Source organism: Aspergillus uvarum (genome assembly GCF_003184745.1).
Source record: "Aspergillus uvarum CBS 121591 unplaced genomic scaffold BO82scaffold_2, whole genome shotgun sequence".
Classification (NCBI taxonomy): domain Eukaryota; kingdom Fungi; phylum Ascomycota; class Eurotiomycetes; order Eurotiales; family Aspergillaceae; genus Aspergillus; species Aspergillus uvarum.
Window position 1 is genome coordinate 635,166 of NW_020291299.1, and position 22,117 is coordinate 657,282.

The 22,117-nt window shown below is 51.1% G+C and overlaps 6 protein-coding genes across 6 annotated transcripts; 2 read left to right on the forward strand and 4 right to left on the reverse strand.

Annotated features, from left to right (window-relative positions):
- Nucleotides 1–614: 614 nt before the first annotated feature.
- On the reverse strand, nt 615–3,011 carry BO82DRAFT_299951 (putative cholinesterase; the record flags this gene model as incomplete). The annotated part of the gene is made up of 1 exon (XM_025632038.1): nt 615–3,011. One exon carries the CDS (start codon nt 3,009–3,011, stop codon nt 777–779), a length of 2,235 nt encoding a protein of 744 aa, XP_025497082.1. The 3' UTR covers nt 615–776.
- Nucleotides 3,012–4,328: 1,317 nt separating this feature from the next.
- BO82DRAFT_428232 (carotenoid oxygenase family protein) lies at nt 4,329–5,982 on the reverse strand (the record flags this gene model as incomplete). Its single annotated transcript, XM_025640432.1, has 4 exons — nt 4,329–5,444; nt 5,504–5,714; nt 5,807–5,902; nt 5,966–5,982. The coding sequence occupies 4 exons, from the start codon at nt 5,980–5,982 to the stop codon at nt 4,329–4,331; spliced, it is 1,440 nt and encodes a 479-aa protein (XP_025497083.1).
- A 753-nt stretch (nt 5,983–6,735) lies between these two features.
- On the reverse strand, nt 6,736–8,239 carry BO82DRAFT_299953 (phosphatidylserine decarboxylase family protein). The gene is made up of 2 exons (XM_025632039.1): nt 8,220–8,239; nt 6,736–8,158 (listed from the first exon to the last, which is right to left on the reverse strand). Exon 2 carries the CDS (start codon nt 8,143–8,145, stop codon nt 6,859–6,861), a length of 1,287 nt encoding a protein of 428 aa, XP_025497084.1. The 5' UTR covers nt 8,146–8,158; nt 8,220–8,239; the 3' UTR covers nt 6,736–6,858.
- Nucleotides 8,240–8,858: 619 nt separating this feature from the next.
- On the reverse strand, nt 8,859–10,260 carry BO82DRAFT_397452 (aminotransferase class I/II-fold pyridoxal phosphate-dependent enzyme; the record flags this gene model as incomplete). Its single annotated transcript, XM_025638932.1, has 2 exons — nt 8,859–9,245; nt 9,301–10,260. The coding sequence occupies 2 exons, from the start codon at nt 10,258–10,260 to the stop codon at nt 8,859–8,861; spliced, it is 1,347 nt and encodes a 448-aa protein (XP_025497085.1).
- Nucleotides 10,261–12,119: 1,859 nt separating this feature from the next.
- Nucleotides 12,120–12,881, forward strand: BO82DRAFT_53254 (uncharacterized protein). Its single transcript, XM_025641302.1, has one exon. The coding sequence runs from the start codon at nt 12,278–12,280 to the stop codon at nt 12,776–12,778; it is 501 nt and encodes a 166-aa protein (XP_025497086.1). The 5' UTR covers nt 12,120–12,277; the 3' UTR covers nt 12,779–12,881.
- A 1,066-nt stretch (nt 12,882–13,947) lies between these two features.
- ags3 (alpha-1,3-glucan synthase Ags3) lies at nt 13,948–21,413 on the forward strand. Its single transcript, XM_025641301.1, has 4 exons — nt 13,948–14,413; nt 14,465–14,640; nt 14,697–21,281; nt 21,338–21,413. The coding sequence occupies exons 1-4, from the start codon at nt 14,051–14,053 to the stop codon at nt 21,384–21,386; spliced, it is 7,173 nt and encodes a 2,390-aa protein (XP_025497087.1). The 5' UTR covers nt 13,948–14,050; the 3' UTR covers nt 21,387–21,413.
- Nucleotides 21,414–22,117: the final 704 nt, after the last annotated feature.

Sequence of the window (22,117 nt, forward strand, 5' to 3'; positions counted from 1 at the left end):
AATAGTGATGTACGGAGTTGTGCCTCCCAGCAGGCGGCAGATAGCGATCGTGGATGCCTACGTAGTAGAAAGGGGGTTAGACTCGGTACTTGGATATTATTATCCTGGTTGCTGATAGTTGCAACTACTACTTACGTTAACCATTATTTAGTAGCCAGTCTAGAGCCATTATCAACCATCGTATTGCTTGTTAGAGTTGTAATGCATGTTCAACTTATATTCGAACTCACTACCTTATGAGGCCGATTATGTATATTTTCAACTTCCATTGATTGAACCCATATATAATTTCAGGCTAGTTGCTAGTAGTCAGGTCAGGTTACTGGTAACAACCTACTCAATTATAGTTGCGCACAGTTGTACATAGCTTCTTAGGGTTTTATACTCATAAATGGTGGTAAAGACTCTATATAATTACTTCTCGCTGTTCGCAACTAGTTTGCGACTATCTTAAAAAATCTCACCTCCGAGGCCCTTTTTCTGCTATATAATCACCCAAGCGAGGAGTTTACTGTCTGTTGTAGCAAAAACCTATAGTTATCTGCTGAGATCCACCGTAATCTCTATTGTACGTGGCGAGAGTAGTGTAGAAGGACTATACATCGTCATTCATCCACGCATTAAGGAAAGCAAGTAACACTGACTAGACTAAACCAGCTAAACATCAAATCATCTTATCTACATCATTAGTATTGACAACCCCGTTCGAAGGTCCATCGCTGCTCGAGTCTTCATATGATTTACCTTGAGGCCGACATATATCCAGTAAAGCAAAGCTAAACAGTCAGCTCCGCCTTCTGGAAGGTGAATCCCTGCTGTTCGAAGACCCTACACTTGGCCGTCCGCCCCGGGTTCACCGTGACGCCCGGGACCACGCCTAGCGACGCGACGACCCGATCCTCGTTCCCGTGATACTCGGGCATGCGGTAGCCGCGGGCCCCGAAAGTCTCGTACGAGTAGCGGTAGGCAGGGCCCCGGAGCTGCAGGGCCTCGACATCGGGGTTCGGGTTGCGGGAGCGGAAGAATGAGGCGAAGATGTCGTTCAGGAGCTGCGAGTGCTGGATGTCCGTCGGGCCGTAGTAAGGGGCGACGTTTTGGGTCTTGCTGTTCAGCGTGCCCCAGACCAGGAGGACGTCTGAGGAGTGGCAGGTGGCGTTCTTGTCCTGGTTGGGGGAACAGATGGCGGGCGTGCCGACGGTGGTTTGGATGTGGCCTTGTGGGATGGAGAATTGGTAGAGGTGGGGGAATTGTTTCTTGGGGAGGGTGGTGTTGGTGGTTGTGTTCGCGGTGGCTAGGTTCAAGAGGTAGGATTGCGGGCAGGTCCATTCGCTGTGGGTAAGGGCATCGGCGGCGACATTACGGACGTTGTCGGTGGCGTTGGGGTTCGTGGGGAAGGCGTCGGAGGCGATCAGGGCTTTGGCCAGCGAGGAAGGGTATGCGAGACTGAAAATTTCCGCCAGGGCCACTTCGGAAGATCCCATGCTCTGGGTGACTTCGGCGTCGACATAGAGGGCTGCCTCGTCGGCCACGGTGGTGAAAATGACGGGGACACGGTTGGGGAGGCGGTCTTCCGAGAGAAGGGTGTGGAATTGATCGTCGATGACGCCGCTTCCGGTGTCGTCGACGATTGGGAGGATGGGCTCGATGGATGCGAGGAGGTCGCTGGAGTGTAGCCATCCGGTAGCGAGGGCTTTGGCGCTCGCGGCTGTGGCTGCCTCGAACTCTGTGCTGTTGTCAAGGTACCTGCTCGCTGGAACGGAGCGGAGGCAAGAGAGTAGAGCGCTTTCAGACGTGGTCCCGTTGCAGCCTACGGCACTGGAGATGAGAGGAGTAACGATTTCGGTATAGACTCCGCGCGTAAACCAGGGCAGATCAACAGGGGCAGATTGAACAATGGCGCCGCTGAAGAGGCCTTGGGCTGCGGACGAAGAAAGCAAGGCAATCGCACTCTGGCCACCTGCAGACTGGCCAAAGATTGTGACTTGGTCAGGATCTCCACCAAATGCCTTGATGTGCTGCTTCACCCATTTCAGGGCCATGATCTGATCCCGGACACCATAGTTGCCGGTCGTTGAGTTGCCGATGGTGAGCCAGCCTAGGGCGCCGACGCGATAGTTGAGCGTGACGACAACAATGTCGTTGCGGCTGGCGAAATTGCCTCCGTCGTAGTCAACCATCGCTGAGGTCCCCGCAGTGAACGCCCCTCCATAGAGGTAGACTGCAACAGGCTTGCGCTTAGAGTGCTTGGCTGGTTTCGCAGGGAGGATAGGGGTGTAGACATTTAGGTAGAGACAATCCTCGGATATACCGCCATTGTCCAAAGTACCAAAGCCTGACACGGATTGGATGCAGGAGTTGGCCATCTTCGTTGCATCGATATCACGGGGTCCAGAGTATGGGCGCGGTGGTGCAAAGCGCAGATCTTTCACTGGAGCATCGGCGAAGGGGATACCCAAGAAGCGAAACGACCGTCCGTCACGATAGCCAGTCAAGCGATACCCATCGGATTCAATGGAGATTTTGGGTGAGTTCACAGCTGTTCTATCCTGGTCCGTCGTAGGGGCAACACTGGATGTGCAAAGGGCAGGTAACTTAGAGCCACAGGACACCGATACAAGCTTCTTATGCTCGAGAGAGAATGCGCGGCAATCGTTGTGAGTAGCCTGAGAAACCCATAACTTTTCATCGAACTGGACGTCTTGCACATGAACGAGATAGTCGAGCTGGTATGCTAGCTCTGTGCCATTGACCAGTGAAATCTCCTGCGCTTGGTAAAGCTTTTCCCCAATAGATTGGCATCGGGCTTCTGCTTCGAATATCGAGAGACGATCATGGACAAGAACTGCGGCTGTACCATTATTCTGAGGGCCTAGGTCGTTATACTTCAAGGCCTGGAGAGTACCCAAAGAGTCAATGTTGGGGACATGGCTCTTGCCAGTCGTTAGTGGAGCTGGCACTGCACGAGCTTGACGGCTCAGCAGCAGGGTCCCCGCAAGAATTTGAAGTTGCATCTTGGGGATATCCGGCTACAACCACTGAATGTAGACCTGCGAGGAAAAGTCAGGGCGCCAGCTATCTTTTTATAGTGCTAGACCGCCGAGTTTGGCCAGGACATTGCGCTCGTGCATGTTTTTCTCTCAATTTCTCGGAGCAATCGGAACGGCAATAGAAGGCGATAGTGGGTTCAGAGTTGAAGCGAAGCTGGGCTTCTAGCATAGACACACTAGGTGAGAGAGACCTAAAAGCGAAATCCGGGGTACCTTGGATTGACCATGAAGTCACATAATGCGGATTGGCCGGATCTACCCAGCAACAGGATGTGGCGGAACCGGCTAACGCAAACCATAGTCTTTGGCGTTGTCATGGAATATTCTTTTGCTAGGCCATAGCCGAGGGGAACAACCTGTATGGTTCTTTCGGCAAAGTAAACTGGATAGCGGATCCTTGGCAAGTGGAGTCCCCTCGAGGGACTGGCGACATCCGACAACCGACAAGCAAGTGCTTGCACTGGACTCATGTAGACCACTGAGCAATTGTTGGGATTGTGGAGATCGACGTAGCTCAACACCGAGCAGCTTAACAGCTAGATCACCTTGGCTCGAAGGTTTATGGCGCCACATCTCAAGGTTCTCCGGATTCGGATTAGACCAAGACTGGAGTCCAGGCACTATGCCTGGAATCCAGCTGTTTGGGATATTGGGTGCGATAACCGATTGGTGACGGTATCAATGTCGTTCAGCTTCCCATATCCTGGGAACGATCATAATTCCCTCTTGTCGCGGAGCTGATTGAGGAGATGCTGATCGTTGATGCTAGAACGAGCGACGTCTCGATTGAGTATGCAAAGTAGATGCAGCAGTCTTTGAAGCGGCCCTCTTCTAGATTGGCTTTCTTAGCTATCCATCAATCCAAGTGCAGTCGTTACTGGAACGTTGAAGGGGCCCATTACCGTTTCAAAAGAAGTGTAGCTCAAGGCATGACTATTCCGGTCCGCAAGCAGGCCGAATGGCGTCCGGGCTGAGCCGTGGCACTGCATCACAAAATCCTAGTCGATTACACAAGAAGATTGACTATCCGAGGAAACAAAGCAGAGAGCCTAAGTCATACATGGTAGATAGGTAGTGATGAACGTGGCGTGTCATGGCTCGGTGGAGCAAAGAGCAGTGGAAAGAGGCAATTGGTTTTTGGAATGGTGCCATGTACCTGACCATCAAACAAACAAACAAACATACCAATTTGCAACCAACAATTCCGCGAGTACACAACCCACAAGCATGAATACGTATAGCATATGCTAAGAGTTCAAAACGTCTTTGGCTCACTGCAGCTCACTTCCGGAAACGCTCCACCTCTCGCTGACCCAGAACCTGCTCCTCAGGAAACCAGTTACCATGCATCCCGTACGGTACACGCTGCGGCAAGAGCACACGAGCTACTACTTCCTTCATTTCCAAGGCATCAATAATCCACAGCTCGCTCTGTGAATCCTCGGGTGCTACGCCGTTTTCGTCGAGCTGCGATTCATCGTACACGTAGGTGACGAGCCACCCATCGTCTTCGGACTGACCATCCTTGCGAGCAACAAACGAGCATTCCTGCGCGTACCATCTATCAGGCAAGGTAAAGACTTTGATGGGATCGTTTGGATCATCCGATGTGAGAACCTCGGCGACAGATCTCTTGTCCACACAGCCATCCACCTGCGACGGAGGATCGGCGAGGCCTCGCGCAAGCAGAGCCGCCACGTCGATTTTCACAAGACATTCAACCTTGAAGTTGCTGATACAAGCTTCCGCAAAGTCTCCAGTCCGCATCGAGTTCCCATACACGAAACGAGTCGGTGCCATCTGGAGGCGCTGCGGCACGTGTGGAAACTCAAAGGGAATCGCAGACAATGCCCACTGGTGAGAGATCTGCTTCGGGTTCTCCTTGTTGGGTGGAAATTGATAGTAGTACAGGCGGCATTCGGGGCTTTCTGGAATGGTTATGTTCGGAGCTTCCAAGCCGCCCATATGGTAGAGCGGAGCGGCACTGTTCATCCGGCACAAAAGCAGATGAACCCGCGTTCCATTGAAGGTCTCTTCATCCCAGGTGTTGACAGTGTGCATAATCATGCAGGGCGCTGTGGTGTACCATTCTACCTTCTCGGGTTCGTACCGGGGAAACACCCCGAAGCGTGTCTGGCCACGCCAGTTGTACTCGACTACTGGCCGATTCCGACAAAGATTGAACGGATCCAATGACACTGGTAGATCTATCATGACTGTGTGTTTGCGCGATACGCCAAAGTCATGCATGATCCTACCTCCCTGAAATCCTGGTACGGGCTGGTTGAGACAGAGCGTCTGGTTGAACGAGCTTTTGGCTGTTGAGTAAGTGACAAATGGAGCTAGGAAGGTCGCATGGAAGAGGAACATCTCTTGGGTCTGCGGGTCAACGTGGGGCTAATAGGGCGAGTTGTGTGAGCATGTTTTTGATCCGATCAGGAGAAATGACTACCTACATGAGCCGTTGTCATTTCTTTAAAAAACCCTTCCACTCCCGGTCCGCCAAAGTATGGATGAGGTTTCTCATCCGTAGGCTCTCCTTCCGCTCTACTACCAGTGAACCAACCGACCGTCTTTAGCGATGGCAGGATAACACGCATAGGAGGGCCCGTCTCGTTCGTGGCCAAAACTCGACCATCATGGTGCACAAAGCTTGTGTTGGCAGTGCTGGTCCGCCGGTGAGCATTCCATAGCCATCAAACCAATGAAAGCCTCGACTGGTATCAACCTGGAGGGGGTTGCTTCCGTTGCGCACGTACTGCCCTCCAAGAAACTCCTCGGGAATCGCGCCTTCAGACGGACAGGGCCGGGGTTTTAGGGTAGTGTGAATGGGAGTATAGTTTCCGGCATGGTAACTTTAATCTGGTCAGCTCTTTATACATGAATGCTTCGAAGAGCAGGACGGGACGCGAGCGTACGGATGTCTTTTTGCCATTGTGTTTGTGGGAGAGACATTGTATGCTTCGAATGAGAGATGGTGAAGGGAACCATGATATACCCCTCCAACCTACTCTCTCCACCCGAATCATCCGAGTTTTGCTCACGAGTATGACCGAGCAAGTCATAGTGGCGATACAAGAGCGATGAGAACTTGGCTTGCAAGGCTTGTTTTGGCCCGTAGGATTCCTGAAGAATCGGGTCAAAACCTTGATTCACACAAGATTTTATAGCATGACAGCTCTACAGTTCGACGGGAAATAACGCCGACTGGTGAACTCAGTCGAGATAACTCATGCAAGTTGCTCTGCCATGTGGAGTGATAGGCAGCGTGGGATACTGGCGTCGTTGCTTGATTCGAGACTTTCATGCCGAAGACATACCCATTGCTATCGTCACCTGTGCCTCAGGGTAATTTAATGTTCTCCTGCGTTGGTAGATTCCAATGTTTGGAACTGACTTCGGGAGCTCGCGATGTCGTTGCATATGAGAGAGTAAACGTGAATAAGAAATCATCTGAGTAAACATAGAATGACAACAGCAGTTCAGTTAGCACTGCAGAAGAATGCCCTCTCCGTTTGGGCAAAAGCATGTGACGTCAAGACCAGCCAGAGTCCCGTCAAGCCAGGCTATTTCCATATTTGACTAGAATCAAAACGTGCCAGGTGACCTGAGGCATCTATCTGCCTTGTTTACATTTATTCTACTGATAGCTTGAGCTTATTTGCTCTCATACCATATAAAACACGGGGTCCGAAATATGTACCTCAATTCCTCATATGTATCGTAAAGCATCGCTCATTAACATCCACAAGTATGTACAAGACTTGCTAATCAGAGGCTCCATGCGTATTATTTTCAGAAGCTAGGAAAATTAAGCAACGTAAGCCACCTGGCTTCTGACAGGCACATTCTGATCCGTATCAGTCGAGGGGAAGCCCTGAACATTGACGCTCTTCCGGAAAAGTAGACAATGCGTCGAGCCACCGAAGTGGAACATGCCGAGTTCATCACCTTTGTTGACATGCTGGCCCTCCTTGACGGTGATATCACAGGTCGACACCTCGCACATGCCCACACCCAAGAAGGCCATAAGGCCAATATCTGGGTTGTCGCACTCAATGAACATGATAGCGCGGGTGGCAGTGGCCGTCAGGAAGCCCTGCGAGGTGACCTCACCGCACGAATCAATACCGTGCTTGTGTTTCTCGGTGGGGTTCGGGTCGCCAATGCCCTCGAACAAGGGCTCAGAGTAGTACGTGCCGTCCACGACGTAGGCCTTGACGATCTTGCCGGAGACGGGGCTGTGCCAGCGGTGGTAGCTCAGTGCGCTGAGGAAAGCTTGGTAGACGGTGCCGCCGTTGAATTGCTCCGCCAGGGGATCGAGGGCAAGCATGTCGTTGATCGAGTAAGGTTGGTGCTTGATCCAGAAGGTGTCGCAGGCCTTGACATTGTACGCGACCTTGTAGGGCTTGGATTCGCAGGAATTGGCGATAATCTTATCGTCATCAGGACCAGCAACCGGCCGAATTCCCTCCCGGAAGAGGCGCGTGAAGAAATCGTCCCAAGATTTGTAGCCGTGGTGAGGAGCGGAGGGGTCGCAGATGAACATCTCCTCGAATGTGTGGTCGGTCTTGCCGCCTAGGTTGGCCACCTCAACCAAGTCGGACTTCCCCGTCTCGCCAAACCAGCCGTTTGCGGAATCGTCGAGGACGGATGCCGACTCTGGGGACTTGAGGAACTCACCCCAGGCGTTGAGGACTTTCTTAAGCATTCGATTGACATCGGGGTCTAGGAAGGCGGCGTAACCGGAGGGGGTACCCATAGGCCAGTCAAGAATAGCATTGATGGGCAGTCCGACGAGGCCCACGCGGTGGGAGAAATCGTTCCAGGAGGGGGCAGTAGTGATGAGATGGTTGAGAACTTCCAGCATGTGCTTGTAGTCGCGTAGCTGTGGGCAGCCGGTCGGGTCCGTCGCGTAGGTCCGGTTGCGCGGGATTTCACCGAACATGGCGGCCATGAGCAAGTAGACCCTCGTGTTGGACTCGATAAGTTCTTGGAATTCTTTTAGGACCGGGTGAAGCTCTTCAGGCTTGTTGCGGTCGACGTGGGCGATAACACCTCCGACCCATTCATGATGCTCGTCCAGGGTGGAGGGCATCCATTTTCCGACTCTAAGACATAGGGGATTAAAGGCTGGGCTGGATTATTTGTGGTAATAAGGATATGGCTTACCGGTGTAGTCGGGGAGTGTGGTGCTTTTTCTGATCGGTTTGATGGGGAGACATGATGGGCGGCTGGTTGATCTTGGCGGAATGTATGAGGAATCTGGGGAAGAAGCTTGGCTAATGCTGGGCAGGAACGAGCTCGGTTTATACCACAGCATCTTGTAGACAATGGCCTGACGTGGGCTAAGCTTGCATCATGATGATGCTGTAGAGACAGGGGAGTGGCACAAGAAGTGGATCATGTTTGCGACGCAGCAGTAGGCACTGGGCTGTATCTGAGATGGTGGAGAGAACGGGTGATGTCATGGAAGTCATCTTCCGATGATTGCCGGTGCTTGCACCCAACCACAGTCCTACGCCGGATTGCTAGACCTCGCTTGACAGCATGGCCTTTCTTCCTTTGTTTAGAGGTAGGATGCACTAGCCTTGTTCAGAGCTATGTCGTTGTCGTCGTCGTCGTTGCGGAAAAATTCAATTGCAGAGAGGTTGAAGAAGGGTAAAGGACGGAATCACGGATTCCATTGTACTGTACGGGCGAGGTCACGGGACTAAATTTAGATTGAGCATGTCGCCTGCTCCTGCTTATCATGGATCTAACATCCTATAACCTATCCCTGACCCTACCTGAGCTTTCTATTATTGCCGCCTATAGTCGTGCCATTCTGTCCGAGTTCATCGTCTCCGACTCCATTTGTCCCATCGCCCACCTCATAATAAGTTGCACAACGGCGCTGATTTGCTCCTCGGTATTATCAGCATGTATCATGAGTCGCATCCGGTCCAGGTTCCTCGGCACAATCGGAAACTCGACTGCATTGACCCAGAATTTAGCCTGCTGTAGGGGCTTCGCCAGGCTGCGCGCCTTGCCCGGCTGTGTTACAAGTGCGAAGATAGCGGATCTGAATGCCCTAGAGTGCCAGCCTGTCTCTGTTGGAAGTCGAATGATGCCTCTGTCCTTAGCTTGCTCCCATTGTGGGTGGTTTGTCAAAGTCCAGTAGGTAAACTCGATGTTGTGCTGCAGTTGCGCTCGACGCTGTGATCGTGGTAAGCTTATCTCATTCCATATATCGATCTGACTCTTGACTAACTCTGTCACCACCTTCACTTGCCAGTAGCTCATATGCAGCCCTTATGGCTGCAACTGTCACAAAGCTGGGAGCCGTTGTGAATATGACATTGCCGGGATAGTTCAGCAAGGTTTGCTTGATCGTGTTGTTGCATAAAACAACACCTTCAGGTATTTTAGCGGGTTGCGTTGCAGATGAAGCTAGAACCTCACCTCCTGATGCCCCGAGGGCTTTACCACAGGTCTGGACCCTGATAGTGAACTTTTCTTCCAGACCATATTGACGAATCAAACCTGATCCGTTGGGACCAACGAGCCCGTTGGAATGGGCTTCATCGATAACAAGCACATAATTGCCCAGGGGAAGTGATTCGGATGCTATTTTAATGATTTCATGGATGGGAGCCTCGTCTCCATCCATGCTGTAGACTGATTCAAAGCAGATAAATACCACTTGCTTGCCCTCTGTGATGCCGCGGTTCCGCTCTCGGGCGTTCTCGAGACAATTCCGGAGGGAGGCACAGTCGTTGTGCACAAATGGCACTGCCTTAGCACGCCCATTCTTCATTCCCTGACGAGCACAGGCATGCATAAGTTCATCGAAGATGACGATGTCTCCAGGCTGCGAGATCACAGACCAAATGGCCACATTCGCGTCAAACCCGGAGCCGAATACCATTGCATTCTCAGCTTTGTAGAATATAGCCAGGTCACGCTCAATATCTTCAAGATACTGCCTGGTACCTTCAAAGACGCGGGTGCTGCTGCTCCCGACTGTGAAATCTGGATGATTCTCAAGCTGGTGCAAAAAGGCTCCACTCAAAGCGCCGGAGCTTGACAGGGATAGGGTATCGTTGGATCCAAAGTCGATGGTGCCTTGCACTTCGCTTGGGGAAGCTGGTTGAATGAGCCTCCCCTCACGCTGGCGCTGGACCAATGCCAGTCGGAGTTTTCGATCAAGAATTTTGGGTCCCAGAGCCATATTGTGTAAAGTTCTTATGAAATCCAGGTTGATCTTTGCGAGTATCAATCTGCTTGTCTGCCTGCTTTCATTGAACCTATATACTTGTGGGGTTATGCCACTACGAGCCCGAGTTCGAAGCGTGCCACCGTAATCCAAAGCAACTTGCCCACATTGCAGGATCTTCCAAATTCCATCGATGGTTATTCCGGGTTTTCCATTGAAAATCCGGTATTATGCTTGCGAATGTCTGGTTGAGAGGCCGAAATCCAGCATCTCATGTGACGAATCAATGAACTACCTCTCTTTTCAATGTCAACTCTTGTATTCGCGCTGGTGAATTCTGCTGCTGTCAACATATCATTGAGAAGTATACCTATTATCATTCCGGTTCATCCGAGAGGGGGACATTTCCATAAGCATCCACCCCAGCCATAGTTCTTGCCGATCTACTTGTCAGCCAAGCCGTGTGGCTTACCTCTAGCAAACATGTCAATCATTTCCGACAGCTTGTCACCAAGAATTGCGATACTACGATAGTCTATTGCGGATGTGGCTGTCATTTGAATCAATGGCGCTCTAGCCGTTTCATTGCATTGAGTGGAAAATGTCATGAAGCAGACCCACATACTGACACTGACTGGCCCAATACGGACCTTTCGACCAGGTTAAAATCAACAATATGATTTAAGGATAGACCTCCCGGAAATCCAGCCATCTGGGACCATGACAGCTACCAACCACTGCAAGTCGAGTGTTCATTGAATTATTTCGTCTTTTGACATCAAGTCATCGAATGCTTTCATCAAAGTAAAAGCCAGGTCCCATCTGGTTTCAGGCAGTTGAAACGTCAGAGACTAAACCTTCAGCTGAACTCTAGACAGATACCTTCGGGGTTGCTGGTCGTGACACCGGGCCTCCCCCTCTCCATCAACCGTAATGACTACGCCGGGGAACTAGAAATTTTGCACCAGAAGCAAAGACGTACGCGACTTGTCAGGCGGTTTTCCGAAAGGTCTTTTCTCCTCATTCTCTGGTAGCTTCCTGTTGTTACAATTGATTTTAGTGAACGCACAAGTCGGCTCAGGTCCCAGTAGCCAGCTGCATATGGAAGTGACATGTATCATTGACTTCCAGTAGAACAACTCCATCATTTCAGATACGAAGCGGAGAGCTTAAACCTCTCATGCTGTTTCATTCCTGACAGGTCACGTGTCTGTTTTTGATATGTTCGACCTTCCGAGGGTAGGTAATCCTGGCATGACGATAGCGAAGCATATGCTCCCTCGCTTGGCTTATTAATTTATGTAGTTAGACTGACGCGAAGGGGGTACATGGTCTTTAATTGCGTGAGCTCTTGGTTGCAGTAGATTTTCTTGAGTTGAGTCTAGCTTACAAGTTGCCTACTTTCAGGCGAGGAGGCCCTAGAATAGGTGAAGAAGGGTCATAGCTGTTACTATCGAGCTGCAGCATGTGGTTTTTTTTTTTTTTTTTTTTTTTTTTTTTTTTTTTTTTTTTCTTCTTCTTTGCTCTTTTCATTATACACAGTACCGAGTTCATCCACATGGTACCATCCCATGTTTATCTATAGAATGACAAAGGACGTACATGCATCCGGGGGATATATATGCCAATGCGCATGCAGTATGCAAAGAACGGCAACACACAAAACAGACAGAACTTGTATGGATACACATATACTATGTACATACTATGCAAGTAATTATCAATTACTTACTACAGCACACCACATATGTCCTGTGTACCAGTCCGCAGCGCAGGCACAGGCACGACGTTCCCGAACTTTCCGCAGACACTGCAATTGTTTTCCAAGTGATGATGATGTCAGTGGCAGTGATTAATTGACTAACGCGAATAGGCCGGTGGGGGGTGGCCGGGGGGGGGTGAAAAAGTCCCAGTCCAGCCAGTGCTGAGTAAGACTAATTCTAATAACTAACTAGTAATTCTATTTCAAGAGCTGGTTACTTAGCTAGCTTACACTAGGAACACAGGACTAATATGGATCCCGGGTGGGGCAATGACCAAGCATGGAAGCAAACAACAACCAACAGGGCAGTCACAAACTAACAATCCAACATCCGACTTTCCACTTGAACCACTTTCTCTTTTCAATCAATCAACTAACCAAGCCATTCTAGTCAACGGCACCGGGCCACAGGGCACGACGCTGAGGGACTGCCAGCCCACTTTGACCCGTGGTATGTTCCAGGTTCCAAAGCAGAAACTTTCAGAAATTCAGAGACTTCTTCCGGTCCCTGAGAATCAACTGCCCGCGCCTTTAATGAATGGTCAGTGTTACAGTGAGGTGGGGCGGGCGAGTCGCGGGATGCCGAGTGATGGAACTTCCTTTCCATCTTTCCCACACAATCACACCCTGTCCCCTCAACCCCCACCCCACAGGAACCCGATCGAAAATCTGCACTTGCTGTTCCTTCCGTACCTTGCGACGCGACTGCGTGCGTATGTATGTATGCACGGTTGCCCACTGTCACTCTTTCCCAGGAGGACTGCGTACTAAGTCTACCGGGGGGCGAAAGAGGCAGCACTATTCTCAATCTTGCGCGCACTCACGATAACCGATATACAATAATAGCGCAGTGGCAAATAGCTTGAATTGCAGAGGCGCCTTCAACACGACAATGTTGCGCCTCACTCACACAGTGTTAGGAACACGAGGTCTTTCACCTGGCCAAGCAAGACAAGAGTTTTAGCCTAGACAAGCATCATGAGACGAAATGCTTTGCAGTATCGGTCACAAAAAAAACAGTTCGAGACAAGACATGGGAAATGGCTGTTTCACGCCAATGTCACCACACTCGAAATAACTTCGCTCATGTCTCGCTCTCTCGGTCCATCCCAATCTCCCAGCGAGCTGTCAACCCAGCAGTCATTTATTTGAGCAAGTCAACAGCTGTTCCAGACTGACACGGGAATAATTAATGCTCGACGTCCGTAGTAGAACCTAGAGTCTTATACCTCTTGCCTATAGGGTCGGTGACGACGCTTATCTCGAGAACCCAGATACGGCAAATGGAACCTGTGCGGGCTCAAACCGACCGGGTTTTGACAACAACCCAGACTGGTCGACAAGCGACATGAGTGGATATTGATACAGAGAGAACTTTTTCCATGGGGAATTTACTGGTTCTGAATTATCTGGTTGGACCGAATGCTGGGTTGAACTGATAGCGGGACCCCGAGATTGCTGGGTTTCTCGCTCTCACACTCTGTCCGGCCCCTCCATCAGCAACAGAAGTGAGAGGGAGAAAGTGGGAAGCCAAAACCAAGCCCCCATCATGAGAAACAGATTTGTCTCAATTCACCCAATCATGAAATCCTGATATGACGTTTCTTAATTTAGCCACCCATCATGGGCGAAAGTGAGATGGATGTCTTGGATTGCCCACCTCACCGCGGCCCTACTGCGGGTCGGTGGTTTCGGATGTCTCATGTCGCCTCGTCGAACAGTAACGCGGCCGTCGTCATAGTTGGAGAGGCACCAACCAGCATAACCACCCCAGCTGCGCTCCATTTTTCTCCCCCATCTCGCCCGCTTGATAGGATTTCTCCTTTGCTGCCATAATCCATCATAATCCTTGTTGCGTTGCTGTTGGTTTCATCGACAAGTCACTCGTTTTGTTCGTCTTTTTCTCCTCCCTCATATCTACTCTCTACTGGCTTATACTTCCCGCCGTTCGTTCCCTTCTCCGGAGTCAGGGCATGTAGGATAATTTCGGTGTTATTCTTATCTTCCTGAGTCGCGCAATCATCGGTGCAGACCACTTTCTTGATGTTCGTCCCGGCAATGCAGCGCTCGGCGATTCTGATCCTATCGTTGCTGAGCATCACTGCATTCTGCTGGCCGTACGATGAATCCCTCGTTGACTACAACTTGAATGAAAACAAATCAGCAGAACACCCAATCAATTACTGGGGAGAATGGTCGGGCCACGACTACCATCCCTCGCCAGATAACTGGCGCTTTCCCGTCTATACGATTTTCCTGGACCGCATCGCTAACGGTGATCCCGCAAACGATGACATTAACGGAACCACCTTCGAACATGTATTGAACTCGAATCAAATGCGCCATGGCGGCGACTTGGTCGGCTTGATCGATTCGCTGGACTACATCCGGGGTATGGGGTTCAAGGTATGGAAAACCACAGACCTTTGATACCGTGTGACGTTGCTGACCGGTTAGGCTATCTACTTCGCTGGAACCGCCTTGATGAACCTTCCTTGGGCCTACGATGGCTATTCCCCAGTCGATACCACTCTTCTCGACATGCACCACGGCACACTCGAGGACTGGAGACGGACCGTCACCGAGATTCATGACCGTGACATGTATGTGATTATGGACAATACGCTTGCAACGTGAGTATCACCCTCGAGACCCCTCGCATTCAAGGATTTTAGCTCACGTTTCGCAGCTTGAGTAACTTGATCGGTTTCAAAGGCCATCTCAACGACTCGGCCGATTTCAACCCGAAAGAGTACGAAGTCGAGTATATCTCAGAGAGACAGTACGCGGACTTTAAATTCGGAAACGATTACAATGAGACTTGCAACTACCCAAGGTTCTGGAACGAGACTGGATATCCATTGACAGGTGGAGGTGTCGAGGATCTGAAAGGCTGCTACAATAGTGACTTTGACCAGTACGGAGAATTGGAGGCGTTTGGTAACTTCCCTGACTGGAAGCGCCAACTCACCAAATTCGCCTCGGTGCAGGACCGTCTCAGAGAATGGCACAAACCCATCCGCGATGTCATCACCCAGCATTCCTGCATTGTGATTGCGAGTCTCGACATTGACGGGTTTCGATTCGATAAAGCTGTACAGTCGACCCTAGATGCACTCGGTGACATGACTGCTGTCTATCGTGAATGTGCGAAGAAATATGGAAAGAAGAATTTCTTCCTCCCTGGCGAAATCACGTCTGGAAATACCTTTGGTAGTCTCTATCTCGGCCGTGGCCGTCAGCCTGACCAGACACCGGACTCAGCAGGAGCCGCCGTCAAATTAACGAATACGTCGGATGAGTACTTTCTTCGAGACGATGGGCTTCAGGCACTCGATGCCGCTGCCTTTCATTACACAATTTACCGGTCGATGACTCGTTTCCTCGGCATGGACGGTAACTTGGTCGCCGGTTTCGACTTGCCCACGGATTTTATCGAGGCTTGGAACGGCATGTTGGTGACGAACGACATGATCAACGCAATCACAGGCGAGCTGGACCCGCGACACATGTATGGAGTCTCAAACCAGGACAACTTTCGCTGGCCTGCTGTCAAAAATGGCACGGATAAGTATCTCCTCGGTCTGTATATTGTCACACTGGAGCTTCCTGGAATTCCTCTGGTTCTGTGGGGTGAAGAGCAAGCCATGTACGTGTTTGATGCCACAGCCTCGAATTATCTATTTGGTCGGCAGCCCATGACTTACCACACTGCCTGGTGGACTCACGGTTGCTTCAATTTGAACACTTCCAAGTTCTACGATTTTCCTAACGAGAAGGGATTGTACGGGTGTCATGATATTACCGTCACTTACGATCAGCGGAACCCAGCCCACCCTCTTCGCAATGTCATGAAGCGTATGTTTGAGGTCCGTGAGCACTATCCGGTTGCCAATGATGGTTTCTACCTCGAGACAATCTCCCAGCTCACCCAGGATATCTATTTGCCTGGATCGTCGACTACGCCGACGGTCACTGGTCTCTGGTCAGTGCTGCGAAGCTACTTCCCAGGAGTCCAGAAGGAGTCTAACGGGGCCAACAATACAATCTGGCTTGTTTACCACAACGACAACAAGACAGTGACCTACGGCGAAAACTGTAGCAACAAAAGTTCTGCATTGCTGGCTCCATTCAAATCGGGCTCGAAGCTGAAGAATGTTTTCTATCCGTACGATGAGCTTGAGTTGGAAGATGGTCCCAGTGGCCAAGACTACGGCTGTTACAAGGGCATGAAGCTGCTTCCTTGGGAATACCGTGCCTACATTGAGGCCGAAGACTTCATTGAGCCTCGCCCTGCCGTAACCGAGTTTATTCCTGGTCACGACGTGCGCTTGCTTTCCATGGACGACACGGCTCAGACAGTCAACATCTCGTTTGGCTACTCGAAAGAGATGGACTGCGATGGTATCACGAAAGCAGTGTCTTTAAATTCCACGACACACAAGGGTGTCGCAGCCTCATTGGACAAGTCCACCGTCACCTGCACCAATGTGACTGCGCGAACAAGCAAGGAGAACTTTGTCGGCGAAATCCCCACGATTTGGACATGGTCTGCTCAGCTGACTGATGTCTACCATGGTGTTCATCAGGTCACTGTCAAGAATGTCTCCACTACCTCTGGTACTCACACCGATTCCGTGGACCGGTTCTTGTTCCGTGTCGGATCTCCGAGCAATCCTTTGATCTCGCCGTTGATGAATTACTCGACTACCCTGGTGCAAAAGTCCGACAATGGAAATGTTATTGTGCAGCATGAGGCTGCGGGTGCCGATCAGTTTCGCTACTCGACGACTTTTGGCCGGACTTGGTCCAACTGGACCACATATGAAGGTGGCAACACCACAATCCAGGAACTCGAATTCGACGGTACGAAGAACCAGAAATGGAAGGGAACGCACGTCCAGGTGCAATATTTTTCCAGACTCACTGGTAGCAGTGCTTATCTGCAGGAAGGTGATGTTGACTGGGAGGATGGGGTGCCTCGCCGATTCCCTCATCTGTGGTGGAATGGTCCATACAACCAGTATGGTTACGATGCTGGTTTAGATGCAAAAATGCGTTACGATAAGAAAGAGCAGCGCTGGAAGTACGACTTTGTTACCGAGTGGCCGTCTGTGGGACAGATCAGTGTCTGGGGTATCGGAGAAGATGGTATCCCTGATACGACCGAGGTTTACGGCGATGTCGACAACTCGTCCGTGGTGCAGAAGCTTCCTCCATCATATCTCTCTTCCAACGTGATTAACATCACTGATTTGCCTCCATTCCCACACCTCGGGTGGACCATCTCCTTGAACGATGCCACGTTCCGATATGACTTGCTCCCTGTTGGATCGGGATGGGCGCAGCTTGTGCTCTACGTTCTGTTGTGGGTTGTTCCGGTTCTTATGGGTCTTGTGGGTGTCTACTTATTTATTCGGACATTCTACCGGGTCGAACTTAACACCGACGGTAATATGGCTACCAAGGATGGTGCAATGCCGCTAGTCTTCTGGCGCCGACTCAAGGACAAGCTCGGTAGTGACGACGACTCAGTTCACGCAATGTCTGACGTATCAGGGCCGATGGACGTGGCGATTGCTAGTGTCCCTGAAGAGCGACGGACTGTGCTGATCGCTACCATGGAGTACAACATTGAGGATTGGAAGATCAAGGTTAAGATTGGTGGTCTTGGTGTAATGGCGCAGCTCATGTCCGCGAATCTGAAGCACCAGAACCTGATCTGGGTTGTTCCTTGCGTTGGCGATATCGATTATCCCACTGACTCGCCTGCTGAACCTTTCATCGTCACTATCCTCGACAAGCCGTATCTCGTGAACGTCCAGTATCACATTGTCGATAATATCACCTACGTGCTTCTCGACGCGCCGGTCTTCCGTCAACAAACGAAAGCGGAGCCTTACCCACCCCGTATGGATGACCTTGAGAGTTCCATTTACTATTCGGCCTGGAACCAGTGTATTGCCGAGACTATCAAGCGATTTCCCTCGATCAACCTTTATCACATTAACGACTTCCACGGCTGCTTGGCGCCTCTGTACCTTCTGCCAAGTCAAACCATCCCCGTGTGTTTGTCTCTGCATAATGCCGAATTCCAAGGTCTCTGGCCATTGCGAACCCAGCAAGAGAAGAAGGAAGTCTGCTCTGTCTTTAATCTTCCCGTCGAGGTCGCTACCAAATACTGTCAATTCGGAAACGTGCTCAACCTTCTTCATACCGGAGCCAGCTACCTACGATTCCATCAACGCGGGTTTGGCGCTGTGGGCGTGTCCAACAAATACGGAAAGCGCTCTTGGGCTCGTTACCCGATCTTCTGGAGTCTTGACAAAATTGGCAGTCTTCCGAATCCCGATCCTTCTGACACAGCTGCCTTGGATGAGAACGCAGATGCTCCACTTCTTTCCACTGAAGAGCGAATTGAGCACAAGCTGCAGGCGCAGAAATGGGCTGGACTGAATGAGGACCGTGACGCTGATTTGCTCGTCTTCGTGGGCCGATGGTCGAAACAAAAGGGTGTGGATTTGATCGCAGATGTCATGCCGGCCATTCTATCCGCCAGACCCAATGTTCAATTGATTTGTGTAGGCCCAACCATCGATCTTTACGGTAAGCTAGCGGCCACCAAATTGCAGCGGATTATGGAGATGTTCCCTGGAAGAGTTTTCTCCAAGCCGGAGTTCACTATCCTGCCTCCCTATGTCTTTTCGGGTGCCGATTTCGCGCTTATTCCATCGCGAGACGAGCCTTTCGGTCTGGTTGCTGTTGAGTTCGGTCGAAAGGGTGCCCTGGGAATTGGATCTCGCATTGGTGGGCTGGGCCAAATGCCAGGTTGGTGGTATACTGTGGAATCGGATGCCACACGCCACTTGTTGCATCAATTGAAAAAGGCTATCAAGTCTGCGCTCGACTCGAATCAGGAAACCCGTGAGGAGATGCGTGCCAACTCCGCCAAGCAGCGTTTCCCTGTCCTCGAATGGATCCAGAAACTAGAAGTACTGCAACGGACCGCGATCCAGATTCACTACAAGAAGAATCAGAGCACCGTCGCAGGTCCTATGCCGGAATCGCAGACCTACTGGGAGACACCTAGCATGCCTCCCAGTGCCCGTAACTCCACGCTGAGTCTTACTGGGTTGGCCGACGGAGGCTCGGATAATTCCCCCGGAAAGGTCATGCTTAATGCACAGTCTCGACTACAGGAATTGCAGTCAGATGATAACAGGAACAGCGGCCTCGGCCGCAAGCTTTCTCTTGGTCGACGAGCTGGACCTGGTCAAGGCAAGAAACTTCTTGGCAAGCCACGCGGCAGTAGAATCGTTGAGCAGGAGGACGATGACCTGACTGATTTCGACGATGAAACCGATGCTACTCACCAATCGGACTACATCTCTCCCGACGAGGCGATGAGGGCAGTCAATAGCACTTTGGCGGCGCAGGAACTCGGACAGACACTCGGAAATGGAAGCTCACTCTCACTGGCCGGCCCCCGACGGGGTTCTCACCTTGGGGTGCCGGGCTCACCTGGCCAGGTCTCGCGAGCATCCTCTCCGCTCCCGACACCATCTGACTGGCCTTTGTCTCCTGGCTTGAGTGAGACCACTCCCTTCGCCCATGCTCGAAATGTCTCTGTTCTGTCTCTACCTTCTGTTGTGGGCGACCACAGCCATGGCAACGAGACCCAGCCTGTCTTTGAACTACAGAAGGTCGATCCTACCTTCACGGACAGTATGGGCCACTTCACTCGGCGCTTTGAGGAGCGTCTTAGGAAGTACGACAAAAACTCCATCAATGATGATTGTATCGAGACCTACCTGATGAAGAGTGAACGCAAGTTCTTCAACATGTACAACGACGCGCAGCTTAAGAAGCATATCGAAGACCGACCCATGACCTCGCCCAAATCCGAGAACTTCGTCCAGGACACCTCGTATAACCGTGTCTCAGACGCGGGGCCGAACTCCAACGAAGATGAGATTGACCGATGGCTCGCTCGTTTGGGATACAGCCGCCCGATGTTCCTGCAACGATTCATGAGACGACGCATTGGAAACTGGCCGATTTACGCTCTCTTCCTTGGTCTTGGGCAGATTATCGCGACGAACTCCTCGCAAATGACCTTGTTGGCCGGTCAGGTTGGTGAAACCGCCACCAAGGTGTATGTCATTGCCGCGATATACTGCGTGTCTTCGATCTGTTGGTGGTTCCTCTATTACACTGTTCCTTCGGTGATCGTCCTCAGTCTTCCCTGGTTTATCTATTGTATGGCTTTCGTGGTCATGGGCATTTCGCCGTTTGGTGCCTCTACTCTTGGTCGCGCATGGGCTCAAAACGTGGCTGCTGGTGTGTATGCTGCCGCGTCCTCCAGCGGCTCGCTCTTCTTCGCCCTCAACTTTGGTGATCAGGGTGCAGTCCCCGTCAAGGATTGGATGTTCCGTGCCGCTATGATTCAGGGTATTCAGCAAATTTACACCGTCGCCCTTTGGTACTGGAGTCAAAGGGTTACAACGGTCGAGGTCGCTGGCATTTCTACTCTCGCTCTGAACACCTGGCGCCTAACCGCAGTGGTGATGCCCATCGCCGCTCTGTGCTTTGTGATCGGTGTCCTCCTTGCACTGGGTCTGCCCAAGTACTACCGTCAGGCACCGAGCCGTATCCTCGACTTCTACACCTCGCTCCTCCGGCGCCGCATCGTCCTCTGGTTCTTTTTCATGGTGATCATCCAGAACTGGTTCCTTGCCGCTGCTACTGGTCGCAATTGGTCTTTCCTGTGGTCCTCTCAGCATGCGAAGACATGGGAAGTCGTTGTCCTTGTGATTGGGTTCTTTATCGTCCTCTGGATCGCTATTATGCTTCTCTTCCGCTACCTAGGCAAAGAGCATACCTGGGCACTCCCTGTCTTCGGATTGAGCTTGGGTGCTCCCCGCTGGGCCCAAATCTGGTGGGGAACCTCGAATGTCGGCAAGTATCTCCCTTGGGCTGGTAGTCTTACCTCTGGTGCGCTTGTTTCGCGAGCCATTTGGCTCTGGCTGGGTGTTCTCGACGAGATTCAGCAAGTTGGACTTGGTATGATCCTCCTGCAAACTCTGACCAGAGTACACGTTTGTTTTGTACTCTTGGCCGCACAGGCCTTTGGCTCCATCGCTACTATGGCTGCGCGTGGATTTGCCCCGAACAAGGTTGGACCAGGTGGTATTTCGCCCGACGTGGGCACCAGTGTTGACAAGGTTGGGAACGCCTGGTTCTGGATCTCGCTTTTCTTCCAACTTCTGGCAGCGTAAGTCTTCACATCCTCTTCAGTCGGTGCGCACATTATACTAACGCGGTTTATAGCTGGGGTTTCTTCTTCTTCTACCGGAAGGAGCAGCTCAACAGGCCTTGATGTGATCATGACTTGTGTTTAATCTTGTTTTGCATATACCATGCATATACCATCTCATTTGCATCTATAGAGAGCCTGTATAGACCCGTTTGGTTTTTTTCGTCTGTGGATTTCGCAGTGTCTATAGCGTTGTGGGTATGATAGAGTGAGCTGTATATACTCATATAAGTAAATAGTTTGGAGAAGTAGTTGTTGTGTGGTACATACACCAGTTCTCACGTCCAGTCTTCTTTCCTGAGGTTGAGCGTATTCCATGATAGGTAGTGGTCTTGCAAATTCTCTTTCTGAATCCGTAGACTCTACGCAATTGTAGTCGTAGCAGTTAGGGCTACCGGCCACGGCCACCGTGGATCGGAGCCCTCCGAGAAAACCCCAGGCTACATGCGGCTCGCACCCCCCGAATTCCAGAGAACCAAAGTCAAGAAAAGGGATGAGACATTAAAAATGGCAATAAAATCATAGATCTCAAATTTATAGTTAAGAGGCCGCTGAGTTGGCTCATGGATTGCCTGGCCAGGTGGTGAAGAAGCTGTGGTGGGACGGACATTCCGAATCCGGTGATACTACTGTAGCTGTACCGGTACCTGTGCCCGCAGTGGTGCGGTGCGTGCCTCAACCATGGCCGTTTGCGGCATGAATGCGGGTCTTTTTATTCCCTCTTTTTTCAATTAGCTTATTGTGTTATTCTTCATTGTGGTTGAGAATCTTTGTCTGTAGTTTGGGGAGGTCGA